Source organism: Sebastes umbrosus, chromosome 10 (genome assembly GCF_015220745.1).
Source record: "Sebastes umbrosus isolate fSebUmb1 chromosome 10, fSebUmb1.pri, whole genome shotgun sequence".
Classification (NCBI taxonomy): domain Eukaryota; kingdom Metazoa; phylum Chordata; class Actinopteri; order Perciformes; family Sebastidae; genus Sebastes; species Sebastes umbrosus.
This window is the reverse complement of record NC_051278.1, coordinates 378,717-406,274: the sequence shown is the minus strand read 5'-3', so window position 1 is coordinate 406,274 and position 27,558 is coordinate 378,717. Positions and strand designations below refer to the sequence as shown.

The 27,558-nt window shown below is 41.5% G+C and overlaps 3 protein-coding genes across 6 annotated transcripts in view; 1 reads left to right on the top strand and 2 right to left on the bottom strand.

Annotated features, from left to right (window-relative positions):
- Positions 1–1,562, bottom strand: part of abch1 (ATP-binding cassette, sub-family H, member 1) — a 31,837-nt gene extending 30,275 nt beyond the window's left edge. Inside the window, 1 exon segment of the mRNA XM_037782788.1 lies at positions 1,365–1,562. Within this exon segment, the coding sequence (XP_037638716.1) occupies positions 1,365–1,442 (78 nt within the window). The 5' untranslated portion in view covers positions 1,443–1,562.
- A 5,185-nt stretch (positions 1,563–6,747) lies between these two features.
- mtrf1l (mitochondrial translational release factor 1-like) lies at positions 6,748–18,212 on the bottom strand. 4 transcript variants are annotated; one of them, XM_037782799.1, is made up of 10 exons: positions 13,461–13,510; positions 11,760–11,932; positions 11,414–11,711; positions 10,015–10,094; positions 9,764–9,868; positions 9,457–9,535; positions 9,143–9,306; positions 8,130–8,247; positions 7,593–7,729; positions 6,748–7,202 (listed from the first exon to the last, which is right to left on the bottom strand). In XM_037782799.1, the coding sequence occupies exons 2-10, from the start codon at positions 11,898–11,900 to the stop codon at positions 6,990–6,992; spliced, it is 1,335 nt and encodes a 444-aa protein (XP_037638727.1). In that variant the 5' UTR covers positions 11,901–11,932; positions 13,461–13,510; the 3' UTR covers positions 6,748–6,989. The 4 variants fall into 4 exon arrangements, with proteins under 4 accessions (XP_037638727.1, XP_037638726.1, XP_037638724.1 ...); XM_037782798.1 differs by lacking the exon at positions 13,461–13,510 and adding an exon at positions 18,114–18,212 and having other exon boundaries at positions 11,414–11,932; XM_037782796.1 differs by having other exon boundaries at positions 11,414–11,932.
- fbxo5 (F-box protein 5) lies at positions 17,486–26,853 on the top strand. The gene is made up of 6 exons (XM_037782800.1): positions 17,486–17,634; positions 23,203–23,807; positions 24,318–24,488; positions 24,922–25,012; positions 25,139–25,366; positions 26,150–26,853. Exons 2-6 carry the CDS (start codon positions 23,242–23,244, stop codon positions 26,411–26,413), a joined length of 1,320 nt encoding a protein of 439 aa, XP_037638728.1. The 5' UTR covers positions 17,486–17,634; positions 23,203–23,241; the 3' UTR covers positions 26,414–26,853.
- Positions 26,854–27,558: the final 705 nt, after the last annotated feature.

Genomic DNA, 27,558 nt, shown 5'->3' with positions numbered 1-27,558 from the left:
ATTCACGTGCTTTTCACTGTTTCCTGTCATAAAATGTCTGAATGTAAACTCAGCTGAGAGGACATCACTTTGAGCTCTGGCAACTTGTGATTTTTGACATTTTAAGTGTTTGATAATTTAATCCAAATCCAGAATAGTTAGAAACCCACTAACTAATAATAGAGAGTATTTAGCTGCAGTCCCAGGCCTGGTCTATAATTAGAGAAGAGTCATGCATATTGTGCCTCTGCAGTCTGCAGGTTCTGCTGCTGAACTCAATCAGCTCAACAAAGACTCTGTTTTTCATGCATACTCTCATGCACACTCTCATGCACACTCTCATGCATACTCTCATGCATACTGTATTTCTGCTCTGTTGATCAGGATCAAGTCCTACCTCGCTGCCAACGTTGTTGCCAACTGTCGTCACAGCCAAGTGGAAGAAAACGAGCTCGACGGAGTTCAGATCTCTCCGGAGTGAACAGCAGCAGAGAGGAGAGGAGACTGACAGACAACCTGACAGAGAATCACTGCTGTCCGGATGTTAGAAGCAGCAGAACCTCCTAGAATACATCCACTGACCAGCTGCTGCTGCTGCGCTCCAACTTCTGCTCTGCGCAGCAGCAGCAGCGTCAGTCACACGTGAGCTGCAGCAACACGACGCACGGTGCACGGTGCTCAACCCTTTCCCCTCTCTCTCTCTCTCTCTGTAGCTGCAGCTCATCCTTCCTTCTGTTCTCTAAACATTAATTATCTTCTGGATATTGTGCCAAAACCACATAACAGACATTGTTGCGGTTGCTCCGGAGGAATGCATCCTGCAGAGCTCCTCTCCATCTCCATCTCTCTGCAGCAGCACCGAGCAGCAGCAGCACCGTGCAGCAGCAGCACCGAGCAGCACCGAGCAGCACCGTGCAGCAGCAGCACCGTGCAGCAGCAGCACCGAGCAGCACCGTGCAGCAGCAGCACCGAGCAGCAGCAGCACCGTGCAGCAGCAGCACCGAGCAGCACCGTGCAGCAGCAGCACCGTGCAGCAGCAGCACCGAGCAGCAGCAGCACCGAGCAGCACCGTGCAGCAGCAGCACCGAGCAGCAGCAGCACCGTGCAGCAGCAGCACCGAGCAGCACCGTGCAGCAGCAGCACCGAGCAGCAGCAGCACCGAGCAGCACCGTGCAGCAGCAGCACCGAGCAGCAGCAGCACCGAGCAACACCGAGCAACACCGTGCAGCAGCAGCACCGAGCAGCAGCAGCACCGAGCAGCACCGTGCAGCAGCAGCACCGAGCAGCGGCAGGCCTGCTGTCAGGAGACGGACAGGAGTCGGTCTCAACCCGGCATAGTTTCCGCAAAGAGAGCATAACACGAAATGATCCATAGAGCATCTTACCCGCTCCTCCATCTCAGTGCAGTCTGCAGGACCGGGAGACATCACAGCATCATCAGGACCAGCAGCCACCGCGGCCATGGTGGAGGAGGGATGGATGGAGGGAGGAGGAAGAGAGAGGGGGAGGAAGAGATGAGGAAGAGGAGGAGAGAGGAGGAGATGAGGAAGAGGAGGAGAGAGGAGGAGATGAGGAAGAGGAGGAGGAAGAGAGAGGAGGAGAGAGGAGGAGGAGGAGGAAGAAGAGAGAGGAGATGATGAAGAGGAGGAGGAGGAGACGAGAGGGAGAGAGGGGGAGGAAGAGAGAGAGGAGGAGCAGGAGGAGAAGGAGGAAGAGGAGGAGGAGAGGAGGAGAGAGGAGGAAGAGGAGGAAGAGGAGATGAGGAAGAGGAGGAGGAGGAGGAAGAGGAGAGGAGGAGGAGAGAGAGGAGAGAGGAGGAGGAGGAAGAGGAGATGAGGAAGAGGAGGAGGAGGAGGGGAGAGGAGGAGAGAGTGGAGGAGGAGAGGAGGAGGAGAGGAGGAGAGGGAGAGGAGGAGAGAGGAGGAGGATGGAGGGATGGAGGAGGAGGAGGAGGAGGAGGAGGAGGGAGGGATGGAGGAAGGAGGAGGAGGAGGAGGGAGGGATGGAGGGAGGAGGAGGAGGAGGAGGAGAGGAGGAGGAGAGGAGGAGAGGGAGAGGAGGAGAGGAGGAGAGGGAGAGGAGGAGAGAGGAGGAGGAGGGAGGGATGGAGGGAGGAGGAGGAGGAGGAGGAGGAGGAGGAGGGAGGAGGAGGAGGAGGAGGAGGAGGAGGAGGAGGAGGAGGGAGGGATGGAGGGAGGAGGAGGAGGAGGAGGAGGAGGGAGGGATGGAGGGAGGAGGAGGAGGAGGAGGGAGGGAGCAGGAGGACGAGGAGGAGGAGGAGGAGGGAGGGAGGAGGGGGGAGAGGCGAGGAGGGGGAGGGAGGAGGAAGAGGATGGAGAGGGAGGAGGAGGAGGAGGAAGGGATGGAGGGAGGAGGAGGAGGAGGAGGAGGAGGAGGAGGAGGGAGGAGGAGGAGGAGGAGGGAGGGATGGAGGAGGAGGAGGAGGAGGGAGGGATGGATTAGTACTTGTCATTATTACATACTACATTCCTGTCTACTCTTCTGTGTACATACAGTATATTACTTCTCATCATACATACTACATTCTGTTTACATTCAGTTTCACATCTGAAATAATGTCTTCCACAAAATTACAAATGTACATTACTATTTTATATTTCCTTATGTTTATATTTCAGACCTACTGTCTGTTTTAACTGCACTATTTGATGCCTCCGATTATCATTTTGCTTTTACATTAACTTGTGTGATTTCCTCTTTTCTATATATATACATGTGTATATATATATATATATATAGAGTATATATACATGTGTATATATATATATATATATAGAGTATATATACATGTTTATATATATATATATATATAGAGTATATATACATGTTTATATATATATATATATAGAGTATATATACATGTTTATATATATATATATAGAGAGTATATATACATGTTTATATATATATATATATATATATATATATATAGAGAGTATATATACATGTTTATATATATATATATATATAGAGTATATATACATGTTTATATATATATATATATAGAGTATATATACATGTTTATATATATATATATATATAGAGTATATATACATGTTTATATATATATATATAGAGAGAGTATATATACATGTTTATATATATATATATATATATATATATAGAGAGAGAGAGAGTATATATACATGTTTTCTGAGCATGCTGAAGGAACCTGAGACCAGAGGTTTTCATTACCAATGTCTGCTTCGCTGTAATTGACATATTATGACAGATAAAGCAGCTTGATATTATATGAGATAACACCAGTTAACCTGATGTGATTGGTATATCTGCCGTGTAACCAACCTGCCTGGAGGAGTGATCGATAGCCTGCAGTCATCTCATTTAGTCTTCACCTTCAGTATTATGTGTCCGCTGTCAGGAGGTCGTGTTCGGTTGCATTTCTCCTCCACTTCCTCCGAGTACGAGGATGTATCAGGCTGGTTCATCTGTTCAAAGAGGAAACATGTTCCCAGCCTTCCATCCAGGGCGTGTTGGACATTTATTCATCCATCAAACTCTGAAAAGAAGATTCATATTCATGAACAAGTTATGTGGACATTTATTTTCATAACATGGTTTGAGATTGTGATGTAGCTCCTAAATAAACCACAAGATGGAAGCAGAAACCAAAAGAGACTCATCACTGAATAACAGACCAGACTTTAATCACTGATGGGGAATGAACTCATTTATTGTTCTACCTGAACTGATTTCAACAGATTAATCACATCCAACCAGGTCAGTTCAGCACCTGGAATACATCTGAGCACAAAAATAAGAAGCCAAGAAAGTTTACAGCACATAAAACCTTTATGAAGTAGATTCATAGAAAGTTTACAGCACATAAAACCTTTATGAAGTAGATTCATAGAAAGTTTACAGCACATAAAACCTTTATGAAGTAGATTCATAGAAAGTTTACAGCACATAAAACCTTTATGAAGTAGATTCATAGAAAGTTTACAGAATATAGAAAACCTTTATTTTTACTTTAGTAGATTAACAAACAGGTAAACAGCACAGGTAGAGATCCAGACCAACCAGGGAAGAGTTCATTATAATTTACAGTCATTTTACAGTCATTTTGATACTTTAAGCTGACATTTTGATGATATTTGTGTTCTTTTACTGAAGGATTTAGACTGTTCGTCAAACAGGTTTAAACAGCTGCTGATGGAGATTTATTTGGAGGATTTGACTTCACACACAAGAAGCCAAAAGCAGCGTCTGTGTTTCAGTGGGCTTTAGTGGCTGAAGACAAGCTCTGGATGCAGTTTATCAGCTGTTAGAGTCACTTTGAAAACTCCATCAGAGAAGGTTTCCAAGCTGCTGGCGTTGCCTAGCAACGTCTGCTAACCTGGTGGGCGGGGCTTATGGAACAGTCTTCCTCTGATCTGTGATGTCACGTTCTACAGTGGCTCTGATGCCTTTATGACGTCAGAGATGTGTCTACACTAGAAGGCTTTAAATATCTCTAACATTCACTGTTAGTCAGTACAGCAGCACGGCAGCGTGAGACTACAAGCCAAGGAGTTGGACCATAATAACAGTACAGCATTAATTCCAATGGAGACATTAGGAACATCACACAGAGAGGACATGGCCCAGGTTTATGTACGTGATACCGTTGGCCCGCTGATCGCGGCGTTTCTCAAACAGATCACAGCCAAACAGTGGAAACTGGTTAAATCAGGCAGACCTGATGAAGTCACCACAATACTGACGGCAGACCTGCTTTTAGACATCATAACAACCTCGTCTAAAGCCGTCTTGAAAGCTCTCGGGAGCGCAACTGTGGTGTCCGAACAAGACGTCAAATCCAGTCTGGGCAACATGATCCCTGAGAGTTTTGCGACGGCTCTGGACGTTACCGGCGAAGCCCGGTGTGTCAGCGCGGAGCGATTGACCAGCTTGATCACTAAAGACGTCGCAGTCAGCGTCAAAAGTGCCCTCTCCAGTCCCGAGGGCAGGATCGAGCGTGTCACTCCCCCCCCGCAGACTGAACATCATGATTCATCAAGCCTGCAAAATGTTAAAGGCATTCGCAGGCAAGATGGAAAGTGTGTTGTCACCGTGCACGGAGGGAACAAGTCCAGCCACCCCCCAGGAAGAACACGTGACTGAGCAACCAGAAAGCCCAAGGAGGGGTTCAACAGCGAACTCTGACATTGAGGTTGAAGACATCCTATCTGATGAAGAAGAACTTGAGAGGGCGTTGAAGAGGATCATTGAACCTCTCTTCAACTGCATGCCTGAGGAAGCTGGTAGGATACCTACAGTCTTCATGTTTAAAGGTAATGCACAAGAGATTGTTCGCTCCCTGAGGGAAGACATGATGGACGACTCAGAGACTGAGACCAAACCGCCCAACAAAGGAGTCGGAAAGAAAACCAAGGCCTTTCTGGCAAAGGCCTTTGTCAAGGCTTGGTTGTACCGGACATCGGCACAGATCAAGGCCAAATTCTACCAGGACGCCAAAGTAGAAAGCAGACAGTCGGTGCAGTCGTTCATGAAGGAGGTCGATGATCTGCTTGAAAAAAGAGCAGAACTACACGCTCTTCTTGAACTGGATCCGTTCACAATCATTCCCAGAAGTCAAGTGGTGATCCTCACACGGGCCTTCAGCAGTCTCCTCAACAGACACCTCCCACATGGGCTCCAGCACCACCTGTTCTCTCAGTCACCTGCTGACGTGTTCATACAGGACAAAGTGCTCTCTTTCCTGGCTCTGACCAGTTGGTGGATGAGCTATAAGGCCGGTCGCCACATTGAACGGTTGACACAAGATCTGGATTTGATGCCAGAATCAAAATCACCGATATTAGAGAGACCCGGATCTTTGACAACTGCTGCAGAGCCTGGCCCGGTACGTGAGGAAACGGGCCACGGACCTGCGCTGGATTTAGCGTCACAGGAAGAAAAGAGAATGGCCGTCCAGATACTCGTGGAACAGCTGGTTTCACGGACATTCAGGAAAGTCAAAATTGACTGGTCCGTGAGAGACCCCGAGGCCATCACCAAGCGCCTGTTTGAAAGAACGTGGGCCGAAGTGGAGGGTGTGGATTTTGATGCCACCTCAAAGACGTGGAACAAGCTGGACAAGGTCATTCTCCAGGACCTGTGTAAGAGGAGGGGCAATGCAGAGATGGTGCTGGTCTTCATGTCTATGGCCGACCCAGAGTTTGATACCTGTCTCGCCTCCTTAGTCAAAGATCACCTGACGAAACCAAAAAAGACCAGTTTCTTCTCACGTGTGCGCAAAGCCATCTCCTCTATGTTCTGTAGGGGAAAGGTTGGTGTTGTGTAGGCGACAGGTGATGGTAAGGTGGACTCCAGGTGATCTGGTTTCTCCCACATTCAGGCTCTCAGTGCCACCTCAGTAGTCAACAGTGTGTTCTCTACTCTGGTGGTACGTCTGGGTTTACTCCGGGTGATCCGGATTATCCCACATTCATATGCATGTGCATATAAACATCTAATAACTAATTACATCAAATCAAAATAATAAATAATAAATAATAATATTACATTTCTGCTCATCTCTCTCATCATCTTTGTAACTGTTTATATGATTTAATGTTGTTTAGATTTTAAGTTCTGGGTGTTTGTAAAGCACTTTGTAACCTTGTTTTGAAAGGTGCTATATAAATAAAGTTATAATTATTATCATCATGTGCTGTAAGAGCTGTAAATATTCAACTCAACTACAAATTCACATTTGTATAAAGTACAAAGTAAAGTGTGTTCCTTATCAACAGTGTTTATTCAGATGAAAACTGCATCAGCATTAAAGTTCTAGTCATGACCCGCTGACGTTGCTCGTCCCTCCAGGACATGTGGATGAAGAATGAAGACTTGGGTAATCCTTCTAATCCATCGTGGTCCTTTTCCTCCGTGTTTGGTGAAGACGTTGAAGCAGAGAAGGTGTTTAGCACGCTTTGCTGAAACATCCATTCCATCACAGTCTGAGTTTCTCAGATCCAAACTCAGGAGTCCTCCAGCTGGTTGTCCTCCAGCAGCTCGGCGAGTGTCTCCTGGTCGGAGAACTCCTGCAGCGAGGAGTTCATCTCTTCCAGCAGGTCCTCTCCCAGCAGGAAGCTCTTTACATCGTGCACCGTCATGCCGATGCGGTGGTCCGTTATTCGGTCCTGGGAAAAGTTGTAGGTTCGAATCTTCTCTGATCTGCCTTTGGTGCCGATCTGGAGGAGAAGGAAGAAGAAACATGGGAAACATTAAAAAGGTCCCGTTGCTCTTTCAGCTTCATGCTGTAAAGTTGACTTCACATCCTTTTGGCCTCGCTGCCTTTATTCTGCACTTCTTATTCTTTCCACCTCTTCATAAACAATATATACTAAATCAGTTGAACAGTCAGATGTGTGGAGCTTTTTAGATTCTATTCATTTACTTGTTTGGCATTTTATTTCATTTACAGTCACGTCATGAAATTCAACATCCTACAGTAGATGTTTCAGAAATAAAGTCCTTCAATATTAACCATCACTTGTCACACCTGTATATCATATTATACATGAATGTCTCCACCTGTATATTATATTATCCTGTATATTATATTATTGTATGTATCTGACCTGTATTTTCCGCTGGTTGTAGCGTTTGCTGGTCTCCTCCTCGAGCTTCCTGCTGTAGAGTTTTGCTCTCAGAGCCTTCATGGCTTTCTCCTTGTTCTTTATCTGGGACCGTTCCTGCTGACACTCTGCGACCACGCCTAATGAACACACACACAGGTATTAAAGTACTACTCTTATATGTTCTTAAGAGAAAGACAGAGCCCTGCAACCAGACAGCAGCAACACCCAACTTAAATGACTTTGATATGAGATAGAAGCCCAGCTCAGGCGTGGGGACCGTTGACGATCGTTGACCATCGTCTGGTGTTTTATGAACATGTGAAAATCTTCCTGAATCCATTGGCTGTGTTTATAAATACTAAAATGTTATTTAAAACCTCAACAATCAGGAAATGTCATGGGAGGAGAAACAAGTTGCAATTCCATTCTGTCACTTGTTGTCCAGCTTTATAATCTAAATGTAGAAATAGAGTCTGTTCATGTCCTTCTATCTACCCACTTCTATCTACTACAACGCCAGGCGTTTCCAGTCTTTACCTGTCGGCAGGTGGACTATTCTGACTGCGCTGTCTGTGGTATTGACGTGTTGACCTCCAGCTCCACTTGCTCTCTTCGTTTCTATCTTCAGGTCCTTCGAGTTTATCGTGAAAGAGATCTGAGACAAACACACAACACTCATCAGTTACTTACATCTGAAGAACAAACCTACAGTACACATCCTACCTGCACATCCTACCTGCTCATCCTACCTGCACATCCTACCTGCACATCCTACAGTACACATCCTACCTGCACATCCTACCTGCACATCCTACCTGCACATCCTACCTGTAACATCCTACCTGCACATCCTACAGTACACATCCTACCTGCACATCCTACCTGCTCATCCTACCTGCACATCCTACCTGCACATCCTACAGTACACATCCTACCTGCACATCCTACCTGTAACATCCTACCTGCACATCCTACCTGCACATCCTACCTGCTCATCCTACCTACACATCCTACAGTACACATCCTACCTGCACATCCTACAGTACACATCCTACCTGCTCATCCTACCTGCACATCCTACCTGTAACATCCTACCTGCACATCCTACCTGCACATCCTACCTGCACATCCTACCTGCTCATCCTACCTACACATCCTACCTGCACATCCTACCTGTAACATCCTACAGTACACATCCTACCTGCTCATCCTACCTGTAACATCCTACCTGCACATCCTACCTGCACATCCTACTGCACATCCTACCTGCACATCCTACCTGCACATCCTACAGTACACATCCTACCTGCACATCCTACCTGCACATCCTACAGTACACATCCTACTGCACATCCTACCTGCACATCCTACTGCACATCCTACTGCACATCCTACCTGCACATCCTACCTGCACATCCTACCTGCACATCCTACCTGCACATCTTACCTGCACATCCTACCTGCACATCCTACTTGCACCGTAAATGTGACAGAGCTAAAACAGTCAGAGTGTGTTGTCGGTGGCGTCCCTGCACCATGTGAAGCTGTACCTCGGTGGGTTGGGGCAGGACAGCCACAGTCATGGTGCTGGTGTGCATCCTGCCCTGTTTTTCAGTCCTGGGAACCCTCTGAACCCGATGGACTCCACCCTCAAACTTCATCCTCTGGTAGCTCTGAGGGCCGCCGATGCTGGCCGAGGCGTGGCGGAGTCCACCTGGTGGTAGGTGAGCAATAAAAGAAGAAATAAGAAGTCAAAAGACTAACTTCTCCAGAGTTCTGGGGCCCTGACTCCTTTAGTTTTAAGTCTCGATGGTAAACTGAAACTTTAATACGTCTATAATCACAAGCTTCTGCGTCCACTGACCTATCTCACTGGTCATGTGCTCCAGGATGTCGAAGGACCAGCCGTGGTGCTGAGCGAAGCCCTGGTACATGTCAAACACCTTCAGAGGAGACGAGACGAGTCAGCATGTCAATTCATCAGGAGCTCTCTCTCCTAAAGGTTGGTTTACCACCATGGTACCACATGTGACTCACTTATTATCAAATCTATTTCTTATTCTCTCTAAATAAATATTTAAATAAATAAATATGCAGAGACTTTCTTGTTCAGATATTATTTTAAATTCTCAACAAGAACTGTTTAAAATAATGAAGAAGTACTTCCAGACCTCATCAGTGAACAGCATGGCCTCCTGACCCCCGACCCCGGCTGTGACCTCCAGGACCAGGTCGCTCACCTCGGCCTCCTCTTCAGGGATCAACAGATCCAAGATCTGATTGGTGAAGCGAGGTGAACAACAGAAATGTGATGTGTATTCTAAAACTGCATCTCTGAAGAGCAACAGGTACAGGAACCAAACACAGCCAGAGTTAGATCAAAGGTTTAACATTTGACTTTCTGTTAAAGTTCCAGTTTCACCTTTTGTCTGAGATCTTGAATATCTGTCAGACATCCTTCATGTTCCAGCTCGGCCAGCTCTCGCAGGGCTGCGTCTTCGTCTTTCAGGAAAACAGAAACATCCAGTAAATAAATAAACTGAGGTCGTGTGATATGACGATTTATAAACTGATACGATGTCAATTCCTCCACCGTCAGAACATTCACCAAAATGTTCATATAGTGATATTCATCCCTTTAATATCCCTGATTCTACTGGAGCTGAACCGATTCATCAAATATCAATTATTAAATTAATCATCAACTATTTTGATCAATTCATCATTTTGAGTCATTAAAAGTCTAAATTCTGATTGCAGCTTCTTAAATGTGAATCTGTTCTGGTTTCTTTCCTCCTCTGTGACAGTAAACTGAATATCTTTGAGACATTTGAGGACGTCATCTTGGACCTTTCTGACGTTTTCTAGACCAAACAGCTAATCAATTAACCAAGAAAATAATCAACAGATTAATCAACAATGAAAATAATGGTTAGTTTCAGCTCTAGATAGATAATTGATTCGTCATTCTAGTCCTTTTTCAAGCAAAAATGCCAGATATTGTTTATTTCAGCTTCTCAGATGTGAGGATTTGATGCTTTTCTTCATCATTAATGATATTAAACTGGATATTTGGGGGTTTTGGACTGATGGGTGGATAAAGATAAGGAACTTGAAGACACCATCTTGGGCTCTAACCAGTTATAATGTGAATTCTTCACAATTTTCTAAAATGTTTTAAACAAAATTAATCAATTAATTGAGAAAATAATCAGCAGGATATAGTAGAGGATATGGTTTCTTTCCTCCTCTATGGCAGTAAACTGAATATCTTTGAGTTGTGGACAAAACAAGACATCTGAGGACGTCATCTTGGACTTTAGGAAACACTGATCCACATTTTCTGATTTTCTAAAGACCAAACAACTAATCGATTAATCAAAAATATAATCAACAGATCAATCAACAATGAAAATAATCAGACTTTATGGTTTAATAGTGGATTTTTGCATCAATGTGAGGAACCTTGATGACTGGATTCACCTAAACAGATTATCACAGGGGATTTGATTTATCATTTCTTATGTGAGGGTGACAAACACTAAAATCATTCTGAGACTTATTGATCATAGTTCTCCACAATAAACGCTGCAGCTGCATAGAGCAATACCTTGTGTACATATACAGTATATATATATGTATATATACATATGTATATATATATACATATGTATATATATATATATATATACATATGTATATATATACATATATATACATACATCATATATATATATACATATATATATACATATATATATATATATGTATATATATATGATATAAATAAGTTTGTGTGGTGGAAGCAGAGCAAGTCTCACCTTTCAGCAGCGTCTCGATGTCAGCCATCTCTCTCTGTTTGGCGTCCAGCTCTCTGATGGTCTGGATCAGAGGAGCCAGCAGGGACACTTTGGTCCTCTTGTCCCTCAGTTCGTCCTCGCTGCACTGCTCCTCTGTCCCACTGCTGTTGGCTGCTCTCAGGCATTCACTGTACTCCGTCTCCGTCTTCTTCAGGTACTCCTGCACAGACCTCTTAGCAAAGAGCTCCTCCACCGACAGCAGCTTGGTCACCATCATCACAGGTGTGCTGGTGTGCATCATCACAGCTGTGCTGGTGTGCATCATCACAGCTGTGCTGGTGTGCATCATCATAGGTTTGCTGGTGTGGAGACTTCTTACAGTTCTTCTGCCAGACTGATGAGATGTGACAGTTTGTGTGATGACAGTTGGTGTTTTGTGAGATACGTACAGACTGAAGAGGCTCTCCTTTCCTCTGGGTAGAAGGTTCACGGCTCTCCTGTAGGCCATCGTGTCAGCAGGTGTGTTTAGAGGATGATTCACTGTGTGGCAGAACAAACAGATCCAGATGTGACTTAGCTTAGGCAGATGTTCCTCTCTAGTCCAGAAGGAACATTCGACCAAAGCCCGTTCAAAATGTTATGGATTATATATGTTTTTATTTCTAACAACAGTATACGCCTCTACAATCTCTATATTAAGAGATATCCTGTATCCAACGAAGGCATTGTTGAATTCGGCGTGTACGACGACGAGCAGAGCTTTATTATTATAGACGTTATAAGATGATAAATAAAATATGTATTATTATAGACGTTATAAGACGATAAATAAAATATGTATTATTATAGACGTTATAAGACGATAAATAAAATATGTATTATTATAGACGTTATAAGACGATAAATAAAATATGTATTATTATAGACGTTATAAGACGATAAATAAAATATGTATTATTATAGACGTTATAAGACGATAAATAAAATATGTATTATTATAGACGTTATAAGACGATAAATAAAATATGTATTATTATAGACGTTATAAGACGATAAATAAAATATGTATTATTATAGACGTTATAAGACGATAAATAAAATATGTATTATTATAGACGTTATAAGACGATAAATAAAATATGTATTATTATAGACGTTATAAGACGATAAATAAAATATGTATTATTATAGACGTTATAAGACGATAAATAAAATATGTATTATTATAGACGTTATAAGAAGTGTAACAGGCGTCGCCAACAATCTTTTTTTCCCCAGTATTTCCGCGGAAGACGACCAACCACAAACCAAACTAAAACTTTAATTTGGAATTTAAAAAAGCTGTTGTTGTTATTTAGAGCTGGATTTCAACCTACAACACAAAATACACTAGCTGCACTAGAGAAGGTAAACACGGAGGGTTTCTATCTAACTAATAGCAGATGTGATCTCTTCCAGACTCCGCCATCTGGCAGCAGGTTAAAGTCCATCAGGACCAAAACCTCACGCCACAAAACAGTTCCCCCCCCCCATGGCAGTGGTGCTCTCCAACAGCCCCTCCACCCCCCTGTGACTCTCTCTCTCTCTCACACACACACACACACACACACTGTAACACACACAGTAACACACACACACACACACACACACACACTGTAACACACACAGTAACACACACACACACACTGTAACACACACAGTAACACACACACACACACTGTAACACACACAGTAACACACACACACACACTGTAACACACACAGTAACACACACACACTGTAACACACACAGTAACACACACACACTGTAACACGCACACGCACACGCACACACAGACACACTCTATCTCCCCTCTCTCATGCACATGCATCTGGTAGTTGATGAACTGGGTGAGTAATGTTCTGTGAGCCTGAATGTGAGTCTGTCCTCCTCTGGGACAGCAAACTGGATGTCTTTGAGACATTTGAGGACGTCATCTTGAACCTTTCTGACGTTTTCTGACTGTTAATTATAGATTATAGATGATATAGTTATAAAACCATTCTGATGTTAAATCAAACAACAAACCTGTGATCGATCATCCTGATCAGTCCAGTCCAGTCCTAACTGATCAGTAACAGTCCTAACTGATGTGTGATGATGTGTGATGATGTGTAATGATGTGTAATGATGTGTAATGATGTGTAATGATGTGTGATGATGTGTGATGATGTGTAATGATGTGTAATGATGTGTAATGATGTGTAATGATGTGTGATGATGTGTAATGATGTGTGATGATGTGTAATGATGTTATTAAAGATGTTATTAAAGATGTTATTAAAGATATTGATCTCTAACAGCCTGCTGAAGGAAGCTGACATGTTGAATGTGACACGCATGCGCAGTGGGTCAGATTCTTCTTCTTCTTCAAACCAGCTTTTAGGTGCATCACCGCCCCCTGCTGGACTGGAGGAGTAGAGCAGGAACATAATAAAATAAATAATAAATAAATAATAATAATAATGAATACAATAAAATACAATAATAATACTACTAATAATTAAATTCTCTCCTTATTCCTGTTGCCCTAAAGTAATTAATTAGAAGATTGTGTACTTTCTATATCTTAGATGTCTTTCCTAGCAGATTCTCCAATGTAATATTTCCATCATCTACTCCTGATAAGATTCTTCTTCTTCTGTTCAAACATGTTAAAATTTTTCATTACAAAAAATTCAGCAAATTTATTTTACAGAATCAAAATATAATATCAAATATACGTAATATATATAATATTATATAAAAGTAAAATAAATTATACGACAAATAAAATGAAAGGTACAGATGAGTAAAAAACAATTTAAAAAAATCTGGGTCTTTTAAACAATTAGAATAAATTTGTCTACAAAGACTACACAATCTAATCGTTTTTGCCAAGTTCTTGATCATAGTCAAATATGTTTTAAAATCAGTATCTTTAAATCTCAATCTTTGTTTTTATGATATCTTCATCATGTTTTGAGAAGTTCTGTAAATCAATCTTCTTCTTCTTCGTCTCCTTCTTCTTCTTCTCTGTGTTGCATTGCCACCACCTTCTGGAACTCGTCAATTACTGCTCCATCTTCATTCAGATCCTGTTTACTGGCTGAATATCTATTATTGTTCCCTCTAATGATTATTTCAATCTCTAACCAAATAGACAGAAAGCCCTCTCAGACTCAGACAGTGGAGGATAAGATAATGTGAGGGGCATTAAAAAGAAAAGAAAAACAGATAAACATTTATTATTGGAGATATGTATTTAGTGTGTTATTGTAATGTTATGGAGTGCTGTATTGTGTATTGTGTTTATTTTAATTCATCTGATATTGACCTCTGTGTGTCTGAAGTGAAGTTAAATTGAGCTGAATTGATGCTCTGTGAATAAAGCATACATCCTATAAATGATTCAAGGATGTATGCCTCCTGTTTCATGGCCGGATGTGTACGTGTGCATCCTTCACGATGCCTAAACTGAGTGCACATTGCCTGCACTGCCTGTCACATTTAAATAAAAACATATTTTAATATATGCACCATGTTAGTACAATGTCAACAAAGAGTAACGTTAACTCAGTGCCCCTCTAGACTCTGGATAAAGGATGGTGTAAGATGTAAAGCACTCAGTGAATCTTGTATTTCAGCTCCCTATAATGCATCCTAGCAGGCAGATAGGCTATCGGGGCAGTAGCCGGCTTCGCCCATGCTGTCTTGTAGTTGTATTTGAAATGACTGTGTGGACTTGTAAATTGGATTGATGCTGGGATCATCATTTAATTAGCATTATTAGCACTTCAGTATGTAAAGATGTTAAGTATCAGGGCTCAGAAGATGACCTCCACTCCTCTACATACACAAACGTGTTGCTGCCTGTCTGTCACTGTAGCCTCAAATAGATTATCTTTTAAATTCCCTTTTCAACTGTGTACATTGAACATCAATATAGACCTATATATATATATACATATATATATATATGCATGTATTTACACAACTTCTTTCGATGTCTCCATTAGAATTGTACAACTAAAACTAATCTACAAATTCTTGCCTACTAAGAGAATGCTAAAAAAAGGGGCATCCAACAATGTGACTTCTGTAGATTGTGTGAAGAGGAAGAGGAAGAAGAGGAGGAAGAGGAGGAAGAGGAGGAAGAGGAGGAAGAGGAGTCAGACATTCATTTATTTTGGTATTGTAAGGAAGTTGCATTATTTTGGATTAAAGTTGAAAAGTGTATCTCTGTTTACAAATCCAATTTCTATAGTTTTCCTTTATCCATAATGTTTGGTAATTTAAGGGATGATGAAGAAGGAAAAGACCTGAACATCATCATCATCATTATGATGATGGGGAAAGCATTTATATATTTAAATCTATAAAAACACAGCAGTTAAACACTGAACGTTTCAAAATGTTGTTGAAGCATCAGTGGGTTCTTAAGAAAGATGTTAACAGGAATAAAGAACAGAATATGTCATTTTTGAGCGTGGGTGGGATACTTTGAGTCAAGGTGAAGATTGGAGTTAAACAAAAATTAATAAATAAATAATGTTAATAAAGGTCAACTAAAGGGATGTAAATATGTCCTTTTTTGTCTCTATAATAGAATAGATAATTGTGTAAGCGAATGTGCCTAAGACATGTATATGAATGTGTGTGTAGATATAGATATATGTATATATGTATTTATATATGAGGTTGGTTGTATGTATATGAAGATATATTTTGTGTTTTTTTGTTTATATATGTTGTTGCAGCTGCCTGTATGTCCCTTTACAAGTATGTGTATGTATTCCTTTAACCTTGCATAAATAAAATAAATAAATAAATAAATAAAACAAATATAGGCCTATATGCTATTGAGAAATCCCTAATGTTTTAGTTATGAGGTGGGTAAGGATCTGGCCCCTTTGTCGTCTTTGCCTGTAAAGCACAACAAACATCATAAAGTGAAAAGTTGAGAGTGAGACACAGAAAGTATCTTACTGTATCCAAACTAAACTACCGCATCCTGCACCTCCCCCCCAACTTCCACCTGGTTTCAGTGAAAGAGCCACTTCACACATTCCAGACGGAGGTGTGAACTGGACTGGGATGTGAATGGCTGCAGTCTATTGGTCCTTTTCTTCAAACAGTGGGACTCCTGACAGAAGTTAGAAGTGGACCTGCAGCTAAACAAAGAGCTGAAACTCGTTCTAGAGCACCAGAAAGTCAAGAGGAGTATGCAGATTATAATCCTCTGTGGTTGATCAGAAACTCCCTTTACACCATGTCACATCGTTCTCACATTATACTTTCTGCTCTACTCTGCTTTCACTGTATTCTACCAACAATGTACAGCTTTATTCTGTACTTTAGTCTATTTAAAAAACTCTCTACTTCAGTTCTCATCCTGTATTACATTCCATATTTGACCTCTCTGAATCCCCTGGTCTCTACTGTATATCTCCTATATTTTATTATCCAGCACTTTAGCACTTTTTACACTATATTCACATTTTGAATGGTCCCGTTGTTAACAGTTTTCTTCATCTCCTGGTAGTTTATATCTGGTATATATATAAATATATATATATATTTATTATTATATTTATATATTTTTTTCTCTCTTTTTCTTCCTTGTCCTCATTACAAAATAAAATGAAATGAAATATGTATAAAACAAAACGGAGAGAATAAATAACGTAAAGAAAGAGCAGTCGTAGTTTCAGATCTTCAGTCCTGCAGGTATGTAGGTTATTCTCTCCGTGTTTCACGTCGGATGGTAAATACACGTGGGACCACGTCGACTGCGCGCTGACGTCATCACACCAACATGTTGAGATCTCGGCTGATGGTTTAAAGGGGGGAACGCCCTCTGAGCTCTGATTGGCCAGCTCCTTCTGCGCTGTGATTGGTTAGCACACTGAGCTCTGATTGGCCAGCACCTACTGTGCTCTGATTGGTTAACACACTGAGCTGTGATTGGTCGGCGCCTTTTAGGCACGGATTTCAAATAGAGGCAGAAAGTGACCGGCTGATCAGAGAAGAGCTGAACACACAGCTAACAGCTAGCAGCTAGCAGCTAACAGCTAACAGCTAACAGCTAGCTCAGTTAGATGACCGGCTGATCAGAGAAGAGCTGAACACACAGCGAACAGCTAACAGCTAGCAGCTAGCTCAGCGGCTAAAGGAGGGAAACAAGAGTCTGCTCTGGATCAGCATCACTAACTAACAGAAGGTAAGAGACTAAACTACACAGGTTAGCTAACAGGTCGGTTAGCATCGTTAGCTAACAGATGCTAACAGAAGTCTTATTAAATGTGCATGTCTGGCTGTTCACTCTCTGCTCCACAGACCTCACAGACCTACCATCAGTTAGCAGGAGGCTACATGCTGTCCAGCTGGTCATCTGTTTGTAATTAACTCTAAATGTAATACTACTATCAATACTCCTGAGCAGAGTAACTCTAAATGTAATACTACTATCAATACTCCTGAGCAGAGTAACTCTAAATGTAATACTACTATCAATACTCCTGAGCAGAGTAACTCTAAATGTAATACTACTATCAATACTCCTGAGCAGAGTCTGCTGAGTGCTGCTGTAGTGTTTGTAGTGTTTGTAGTGTTTGTAGCGTTCAGAGCTGGTTCATTCAGTCAGTTAGCTGCTTCAGGCGGTTAATCAGCTCAGATTAACCTTTAATGTTTATTATTAACCTGTTAATGTGCTCACATCATGTTTATTATAACATAACCCAGTAACTTCACATGGAAACAGTAACCTGGTCTCTGAGTGTCTGCAGGTCACCGACACGTTTCCCACCAAATCAGCTGCCTCGCGCCAAAATCAATTATTCAAATATATATAATATATATGACAGAAGAGTCAACAACTACATTTAGAGTTTATGTTAACAGTTTAATAGCATTATAGTCAATATGTCATTAATGTCTTTCATGTCAGGAACAGTTTCCCTCCATTAGTAGTAAGATAAGCTGAGCTGGATCACATGTAGAGAAGATCTGCTGCAGAGTCCCATTAAAACCACTAACACCAGCTCTGTGTTACCTCCTTTAATCCACATTAAAACCACTAACACCAGCTCTGTTTTACCTCCTTTAATCCACATTAAAACCACTAACACCAGCTCTGTGTTACCTCCTTTAATCCACATTAAAACCACTAACACCAGCTCTGTGTTACCTCCTTTAATCCACATTAAAACCACTAACACCAGCTCTGTGTTACCTCCTTTAATCCACATTAAAACCACTAACACCAGCTCTGTGTTACCTCCTTTAATCCACATTAAAACCACTAACACCAGCTCTGTTTTACCTCCTTTAATCCACATTAAAACCACTAACACCAGCTCTGTGTTACCTCCTTTAATCCACATTAAAACCACTAACACCAGCTCTGTGTTACCTCCTTTAATCCACATTAAAACCACTAACACCAGCTCTGTGTTACCTCCTTTAATCCACATTAAAACCACTAACACCAGCTCTGTGTTACCTCCTTTAATCCACATTAAAACCACTAACACCAGCTCTGTGTTACCTCCTTTAATCCACATTAAAACCACTAACACCAGCTCTGTGTTACCTCCTTTAATCCACATTAAAACCACTAACACCAGCTCTGTGTTACCTCCTTTAATCCACATTAAAACCACTAACACCAGCTCTGTTTTACCTCCTTTAATCCACATTAAAACCACTAACACCAGCTCTGTGTTACCTCCTTTAATCCACATTAAAACCACTAACACCAGCTCTGTTTTACCTCCTTTAATCCACATTAAAACCACTAACACCAGCTCTGTGTTACCTCCTTTAATCCACATTAAAACCACTAACACCAGCTCTGTGTTACCTCCTTTAATCCACATTAAAACCACTAACACCAGCTCTGTGTTACCTCCTTTAATCCACATTAAAACCACTAACACCAGCTCTGTGTTACCTCCTTTAATCCACATTAAAACCACTAACACCAGCTCTGTGTTACCTCCTTTAATCCACATTAAAACCACTAACACCAGCTCTGTTTTACCTCCTTTAATCCACATTAAAACCACCAACACCAGCTCTGTGTTACCTCCTTTAATCCACATTAAAACCACTAACACCAGCTCTGTGTTACCTCCTTTAATCCACATTAAAACCACTAACACCAGCTCTGTTTTACCTCCTTTAATCCACATTAAAACCACTAACACCAGCTCTGTGTTACCTCCTTAATCCACATTAAAACCACTAACACCAGCTCTGTGTTACCTGCTTTAATCCACATTAAAACCACTAACACCAGCTCTGTGTTACCTCCTTTAATCCACATTAAAACCACTAACACCAGCTCTGTTTTACCTCCTTTAATCCACATTAAAACCACTAACACCAGCTCTGTTTTACCTCCTTTAATCCACATTAAAACCACTAACACCAGCTCTGTTTTACCTGCTTTAATCCACATTAAAACCACTAACACCAGCTCTGTGTTACCTGCTTTAATCCACATTAAAACCACTAACACCAGCTCTGTGTTACCTGCTTTAATCCACATTAAAACCACTAACACCAGCTCTGTGTTACCTCCTTTAATCCACATTAAAACCACTAACACCAGCTCTGTGTTACCTCCTTTAATCCACATTAAAACCACTAACACCAGCTCTGTGTTACCTCCTTTAATCCACATTAAAACCACTAACACCAGCTCTGTGTTACCTGCTTTAATCCACATTAAAACTACTAACACCAGCTCTGTGTTACCTGCTTTAATCCACATTAAAACCACTAACACCAGCTCTGTTTTACCTCCTTTAATCCACATTAAAACCACTAACACCAGCTCTGTTTTACCTCCTTTAATCCACATTAAAACCACTAACACCAGCTCTGTGTTACCTGCTTTAATCCACATTAAAACCACTAACACCAGCTCTGTGTTACCTCCTTTAATCCACATTAAAACCACTAACACCAGCTCTGTGTTACCTCCTTTAATCCACATTAAAACCACTAACACCAGCTCTGTTTTACCTGCTTTAATCCACATTAAAACCACTAACACCAGCTCTGTTTAACCTGCTTTAATCCACATTAAAACCACTAACACCAGCTCTGTGTTACCTGCTTTAATCCACATTAAAACCACTAACACCAGCTCTGTGTTACCTGCTTTAATCCACATTAAAACCACTAACACCAGCTCTGTTTTACCTGCTTTAATCCACATTAAAACCACTAACACCAGCTCTGTTTTACCTCCTTTAATCCACATTAAAACCACTAACACCAGCTCTGTGTTACCTGCTTTAATCCACATTAAAACCACTAACACCAGCTCTGTGTTACCTCCTTTAATCCACATTAAAACCACTAACACCAGCTCTGTGTTACCTGCTTTAATCCACATTAAAACCACTAACACCAGCTCTGTTTTACCTGCTTTAATCCACATTAAAACCACTAACACCAGCTCTGTGTTACCTGCTTTAATCCACATTAAAACCACTAACACCAGCTCTGTTTTACCTGCTTTAATCCACATTAAAACCACTAACACCAGCTCTGTTTAACCTGCTTTAATCCACATTAAAACCACTAACACCAGCTCTGTTTTACCTGCTTTAATCCACATTAAAACCACTAACACCAGCTCTGTTTTACCTCCTTTAATCCACATTAAAACCACTAACACCAGCTCTGTTTTACCTCCTTTAATCCACATTAAAACCACTAACACCAGCTCTGTTTTACCTCCTTTAATCCACATTAAAACCACTAACACCAGCTCTGTTTTACCTGCTTTAATCCACATTAAAACCACTAACACCAGCTCTGTTTAACCTGCTTTAATCCACATTAAAACCACTAACACCAGCTCTGTTTAACCTGCTTTAATCCACATTAAAACCACTAACACCAGCTCTGTGTTACCTCCTTTAATCCACATTAAAACCACTAACACCAGCTCTGTGTTACCTCCTTTAATCCACATTAAAACCACTAACACCAGCTCTGTGTTACCTCCTTTAATCCACATTAAAACCACTAACACCAGCTCTGTGTTACCTGCTTTAATCCACATTAAAACCACTAACACCAGCTCTGTTTTACCTGCTTTAATCCACATTAAAACCACTAACACCAGCTCTGTGTTACCTGCTTTAATCCACATTAAAACCACTAACACCAGCTCTGTTTTACCTGCTTTAATCCACATTAAAACCACTAACACCAGCTCTGTTTAACCTGCTTTAATCCACATTAAAACCACTAACACCAGCTCTGTTTTACCTGCTTTAATCCACATTAAAACCACTAACACCAGCTCTGTTTTACCTCCTTTAATCCACATTAAAACCACTAACACCAGCTCTGTTTTACCTCCTTTAATCCACATTAAAACCACTAACACCAGCTCTGTTTTACCTGCTTTAATCCACATTAAAACCACTAACACCAGCTCTGTTTAACCTGCTTTAATCCACATTAAAACCACTAACACCAGCTCTGTTTAACCTGCTTTAATCCACATTAAAACCACTAACACCAGCTCTGTGTTACCTCCTTTAATCCACATTAAAACCACTAACACCAGCTCTGTTTAACCTGCTTTAATCCACATTAAAACCACTAACACCAGCTCTGTGTTACCTGCTTTAATCCACATTAAAACCACTAACACCAGCTCTGTTTTACCTGCTTTAATCCACATTAAAACCACTAACACCAGCTCTGTGTTACCTGCTTTAATCCACATTAAAACCACTAACACCAGCTCTGTGTTACCTCCTTTAATCCACATTAAAACCACTAACACCAGCTCTGTTTTACCTGCTTTAATCCACATTAAAACCACTAACACCAGCTCTGTTTAACCTGCTTTAATCCACATTAAAACCACTAACACCAGCTCTGTGTTACCTGCTTTAATCCACATTAAAACCACTAACACCAGCTCTGTGTTACCTGCTTTAATCCACATTAAAACCACTAACACCAGCTCTGTTTTACCTGCTTTAATCCACATTAAAACCACTAACACCAGCTCTGTTTTACCTCCTTTAATCCACATTAAAACCACTAACACCAGCTCTGTGTTACCTGCTTTAATCCACATTAAAACCACTAACACCAGCTCTGTGTTACCTCCTTTAATCCACATTAAAACCACTAACACCAGCTCTGTGTTACCTGCTTTAATCCACATTAAAACCACTAACACCAGCTCTGTTTTACCTGCTTTAATCCACATTAAAACCACTAACACCAGCTCTGTGTTACCTGCTTTAATCCACATTAAAACCACTAACACCAGCTCTGTTTTACCTGCTTTAATCCACATTAAAACCACTAACACCAGCTCTGTTTAACCTGCTTTAATCCACATTAAAACCACTAACACCAGCTCTGTTTTACCTGCTTTAATCCACATTAAAACCACTAACACCAGCTCTGTTTTACCTCCTTTAATCCACATTAAAACCACTAACACCAGCTCTGTTTTACCTCCTTTAATCCACATTAAAACCACTAACACCAGCTCTGTTTTACCTGCTTTAATCCACATTAAAACCACTAACACCAGCTCTGTTTTACCTGCTTTAATCCACATTAAAAACCTATTAAAGGGAGATTTGACAAGTATTTAATACTCTTATCAAAATGGGAGTGGACAAAATCTACTTGGTTTATGCAAATGTATGTATATATTTATTATTGGAAATCAATTAACAACACAAAACACATTTAAAACCTAACACCAGCTCCTGTTTTCTCTTCTTTTGTCCAGAAATCTACAGACTGCATGTTTTACTGTTAGAAAGTCATCATGAAAGTCCCTCGCTCCGAAGCTGCCATGGCCAACAGTGTGGAGAAAAGCTATGCTGCTGCAGAGTCCAGGATGTTACACCTTAAAGCTTCCCCAGTGAAAGAACCCCCACCACCCATCAAACCTGCAGGATTGACCAGTGTGTTGTTCTCTCTCAACAACACCACCAGAGCAGTCCACAACAAGGAGAACAGCACTGGCAGGGAGCATGACAGGACTGTGGATGAGGCGTTTGAGGACAGCGGCTATCTGTCTCTGCACAACAGTCAGATTGATGATCATCATGTGGATGAAGATGATGAACATGTCCAGGGAAAACCCACCGTGACCTTGCTGCCTTCTGCTGCCACTACACATCAAGACAAAACGCCAAACAATTCTCCCTCCAAATGTCAAGGGAGGACAGACTGTAACCGTCCAACTTCCACTCCCGTGGATCGTCCTAAGAGGAGAACAGCAGTGTCGTCCACCCCGTCCGACCATCACGACGATCCTAACCTGCCCATACTGAAGTTCCAGCGGGCTGTGTGTGAAGAGCTGGCCAAGAGCTATCGGAGGAATAAGAGGTAGGATTACATTCTCATATTGTGACTTTTACTTCCTCCTGTTGTGCACAAAAGTTGTACACCCGAGGTGGTAAGTAACCAGTTCTTGGTCAGTGCGTGTTCACGTCTGGAAATGTTAGTTAAAAAGCGAGCAGCAGCATTTTGCACAAGTTGGAGGCACGCGAGGGAAGACTGGTTGAGACCAACATACAGTGCATCACATTAATCAAGTCTCGAGCGAATAAAAGCGTGAACTGCCTTCTCAAGATCGTGCCATCATTGTCTTATATCCAATGAAACCATATTAAGGGTTAGGACCAGAACCATAAACATCCATTATTCCCTCTTGTAAAACATCGGCAGACAAATGCCTGAGATCCATTTTGGGGTCTCATTTCATCAGGTTATTCTCAGGACAGCGTAGCTCCACAACAACAACTAAGTTCAGGTTTGATTCCTTGTTTCAGTTCTTAATAAGACTATAAAATGTTCAGTAAATAACTGATTTATGTTTTCCTGTCGTTGTCTCAGGTATGACTGGAGCATCGTCACAAAGGTAGCAGAGGATCATCTCTTGGATCGGGTGATCGGAGGCCAGATGGGCCTGGAGTACGTCGACGTGTTTTCATGTCTGCTCGCCAGGAACATGAGAAGCATCCTGACCAACATCCTGTCCCTGCTGGGAGACATGGACCTCATCAGGTAAACTACAACATGCTTCTCTGTGTGGACAGAGAGAGAGGGGGGGGGGTTCATATTCACAAGGGATGACTGATGGGCTGGTCTGTTTCTGCTTCAAGGGCGATAAAGTTGTGTTTTATCAGTCTGCCTAACACCAAACACAACAAGCTGTAAAACTATTTTCTATTTTATATCTTTAAGGAAACACGTCGGGTTACATCAGGAATAAATGCTGTTTTACCCCAAAGTTGATCCTTTATCAGCAGAAGTTACAGGTAGCTCAGATTAAAGAAGAGCGTTGAACCTATTCTCACATATTCTGAGAGGTTCTTTTTAAAATGTGTATGGAAGTAAAAGTTAACAGAGTTTTAATGAAGAGGATATTTTCTCTTCTTAGTTACTGCTTTTCTTCTCGTCTATATTCATCATGTGTTCACGTTTTCTCTCCTCACAGCTGTAAGAAAGTGAGCAGGACATGGAGGAGTATCATCTGTGAGGATACAGCAGCTCTGAGCAGGAGTCAAAGAGCCGAGCAGGCACTCAGGGTGAGGAAACACACACACACACACACACACACACACACACACACACACACACACGTGTGCTCACTGAGTTGTCTGAAACTCTATTTCATGTTCTGACTTGTCACCGTTTATATTTGTTTTCTTTAGGAGTCGAGTAGCTCGCTGAGACAGAAGGGTTGTGGTCTGACTAGAGACGTAGTGGTGTCCAGGGTGGTGCTGTCCTGCATGCAGACCCTAGCCTCCTCAAGTACTCCATCATCTTCATCCTCCTCTTCCTCATCCACCCCGAGCTGCAGGGTCAACAGACGGACTGCTGTCTCTCAGAAGGGCAGCACGCCCAAACCCCAATGTACACGCTTCAATGAATACATGAAGGTGAGCCTCGATGATTATTCACATTATTGGTCTTTTAAACATCAGAAAACGGTGAAAAGGTCTCATCAGATTCTCCTGAATCCAACGATGACGTCAACAAACGTCTTGTTCTGTTTGACCCAACAGTCCAAACATATTAAATGGACTGTAATGTGAGAACCTGGAACCATTAAAAGTTTAGCATTTTTAAGTGAAAGTTTAAAAAAAGGACTTTAAATAGTTTTCTATGAATCGTCTGATTGCTGCAGCCCTGCTGGTATAAAGTAGTGATGTTATGTGTCGAGAATTCGGAGCGAGTGTCGAGTAATCCAGGAAGTTTTCTGCATATCGAGGCTCATATCGTTTAGACCAAACACATTCACTGTCCTCTGAAATCAGATTCACGCCATGGAAGATGTATTAATGTACATTTCATTCTTTGGACTTTAACTAGAGCTGCAACGATTAATCGATTAGTTGTGAACTGTTAACTCCCTCTCCCTAACTCGCCCACTATTTTGATCGATTTGAGTAATTTTTTTTAAAGAAAAATAAAAGGTCAAAACTCTGATAGCAGCTTCTTAAATGTGAATATTTTCTGGTTTCTTTCCTCCTCTGGGACAATAAACTGAATATCTTTCGACAAAACGTCATCTTGGGCTCTAGGAAACACTGATCAACACCTTTTTCTGACATTTTATAGACAAAACAACTAATCGATTAATCAACAATGAAAGTATTTCCCTGCAGCCCTGACTTTAACAAACGTTCATGTTATCGTCTTCTTCTTCTTCCTCCGTCCAGGCCGCCAGCAGTCTGAAGCAGCACGAGTCTCTGCGTCCCTGCAAACGCTGCGGCTCACCAGCGACGCACCTGGCCGAGGTCCAGAGGGCCACGTGCACGCGCCTCAACTGTGGCTTCGACTTCTGCACTCACTGCCGGGAGGCCTTCCACGGCTCGACCCCCTGCAGGGTGGTGCAGCCCCGGCTCTGCTTCCCCGCCGCCAACACCACCACCCCGATCATCCCGGGCAGCGCTCGCAGCAAGAGGAACATCCGGCGCCTGTGACGGAGCTGTACTGAGGTTTTATTATTATTCACTGGATGTTTTAACTCTCTGGACCGGCCTCCCGCCACGGCTCAGAGCGTTTTACAGCTTTGTTACCTGCAGAACGACTGAATGAACTCACTGAAGCACTTGTTGAACACTGCTGGGACAATCAAACCAGGAAGTGTCACCAGGCGTTTGACTGTTGAACGCTGCTTCAACAATCAACCAGACAGGGTCACCAGACTGTTGTCGTCTGTGAGCGACCAACACTTCTGACGCCAAAAAAAAAGAAACTGCGACGCTTTAAATTGTACAATTTTTATCATGTTTTAAAACTAAATGGATGTAAATATATTTACTTTTTAAATAGTTTTGTATATTTCTTTTAAATAAATGTTGATCCAGAAGAGGACTGTAAATGTTCATATTTCCTGTAAATAGACGTTTCATAAAACTCATCTCGTGTTTTTGTGGTTTTTCTTCCTGCAGCCTCGACTTCAGTTTGAAATGGTGAAAAAAAAAACGTGAAGATATGATTTTAATTTACCATAAGAAGTGATAAATATCTAGTAATTAACTACTATAGGTTATAATGCTGAATATTATCAGAAATTAGACTTGATGCCTTTTTAATACAGCGGAGGAAAAAGTAGATTCTCGTTGGTTATTATAAAATAAATAAATAAAATAAAATAAACTTTGTAATATATAATTCTTTGCTTTATTTCCAACACATTCTTGTAGGTATTTCATCTTTGCAGTTTAAGAATATATAATATTAAACATAACATTTTAACTTAGATTATATACAGGATATCACCAGATGAATCTATGATGAAAGAACAGTTTGCCGCCTCGAGGAGCAACTTGTTCCTCAATAAGTGAAGTGATTTATTCCTTTGCATTTTTTATAGTTTAGATGTTATGGTAAAATGCACTTGCATTCATACATCTCTTCTAGTCTTCCGACCACTCAAAGCTCTTTACACTACATGTCAGCATTCACCCATTCATACACACATTCATACACACATTCATTCACACATTCATACACACATTCATTCACACATTCATTCACACATTCATTCACACATTCATTCACACATTCATACACTGATATCAGAGGCTGCTAAGGAGCCAACTTTGCCCATCAGGATCTAATC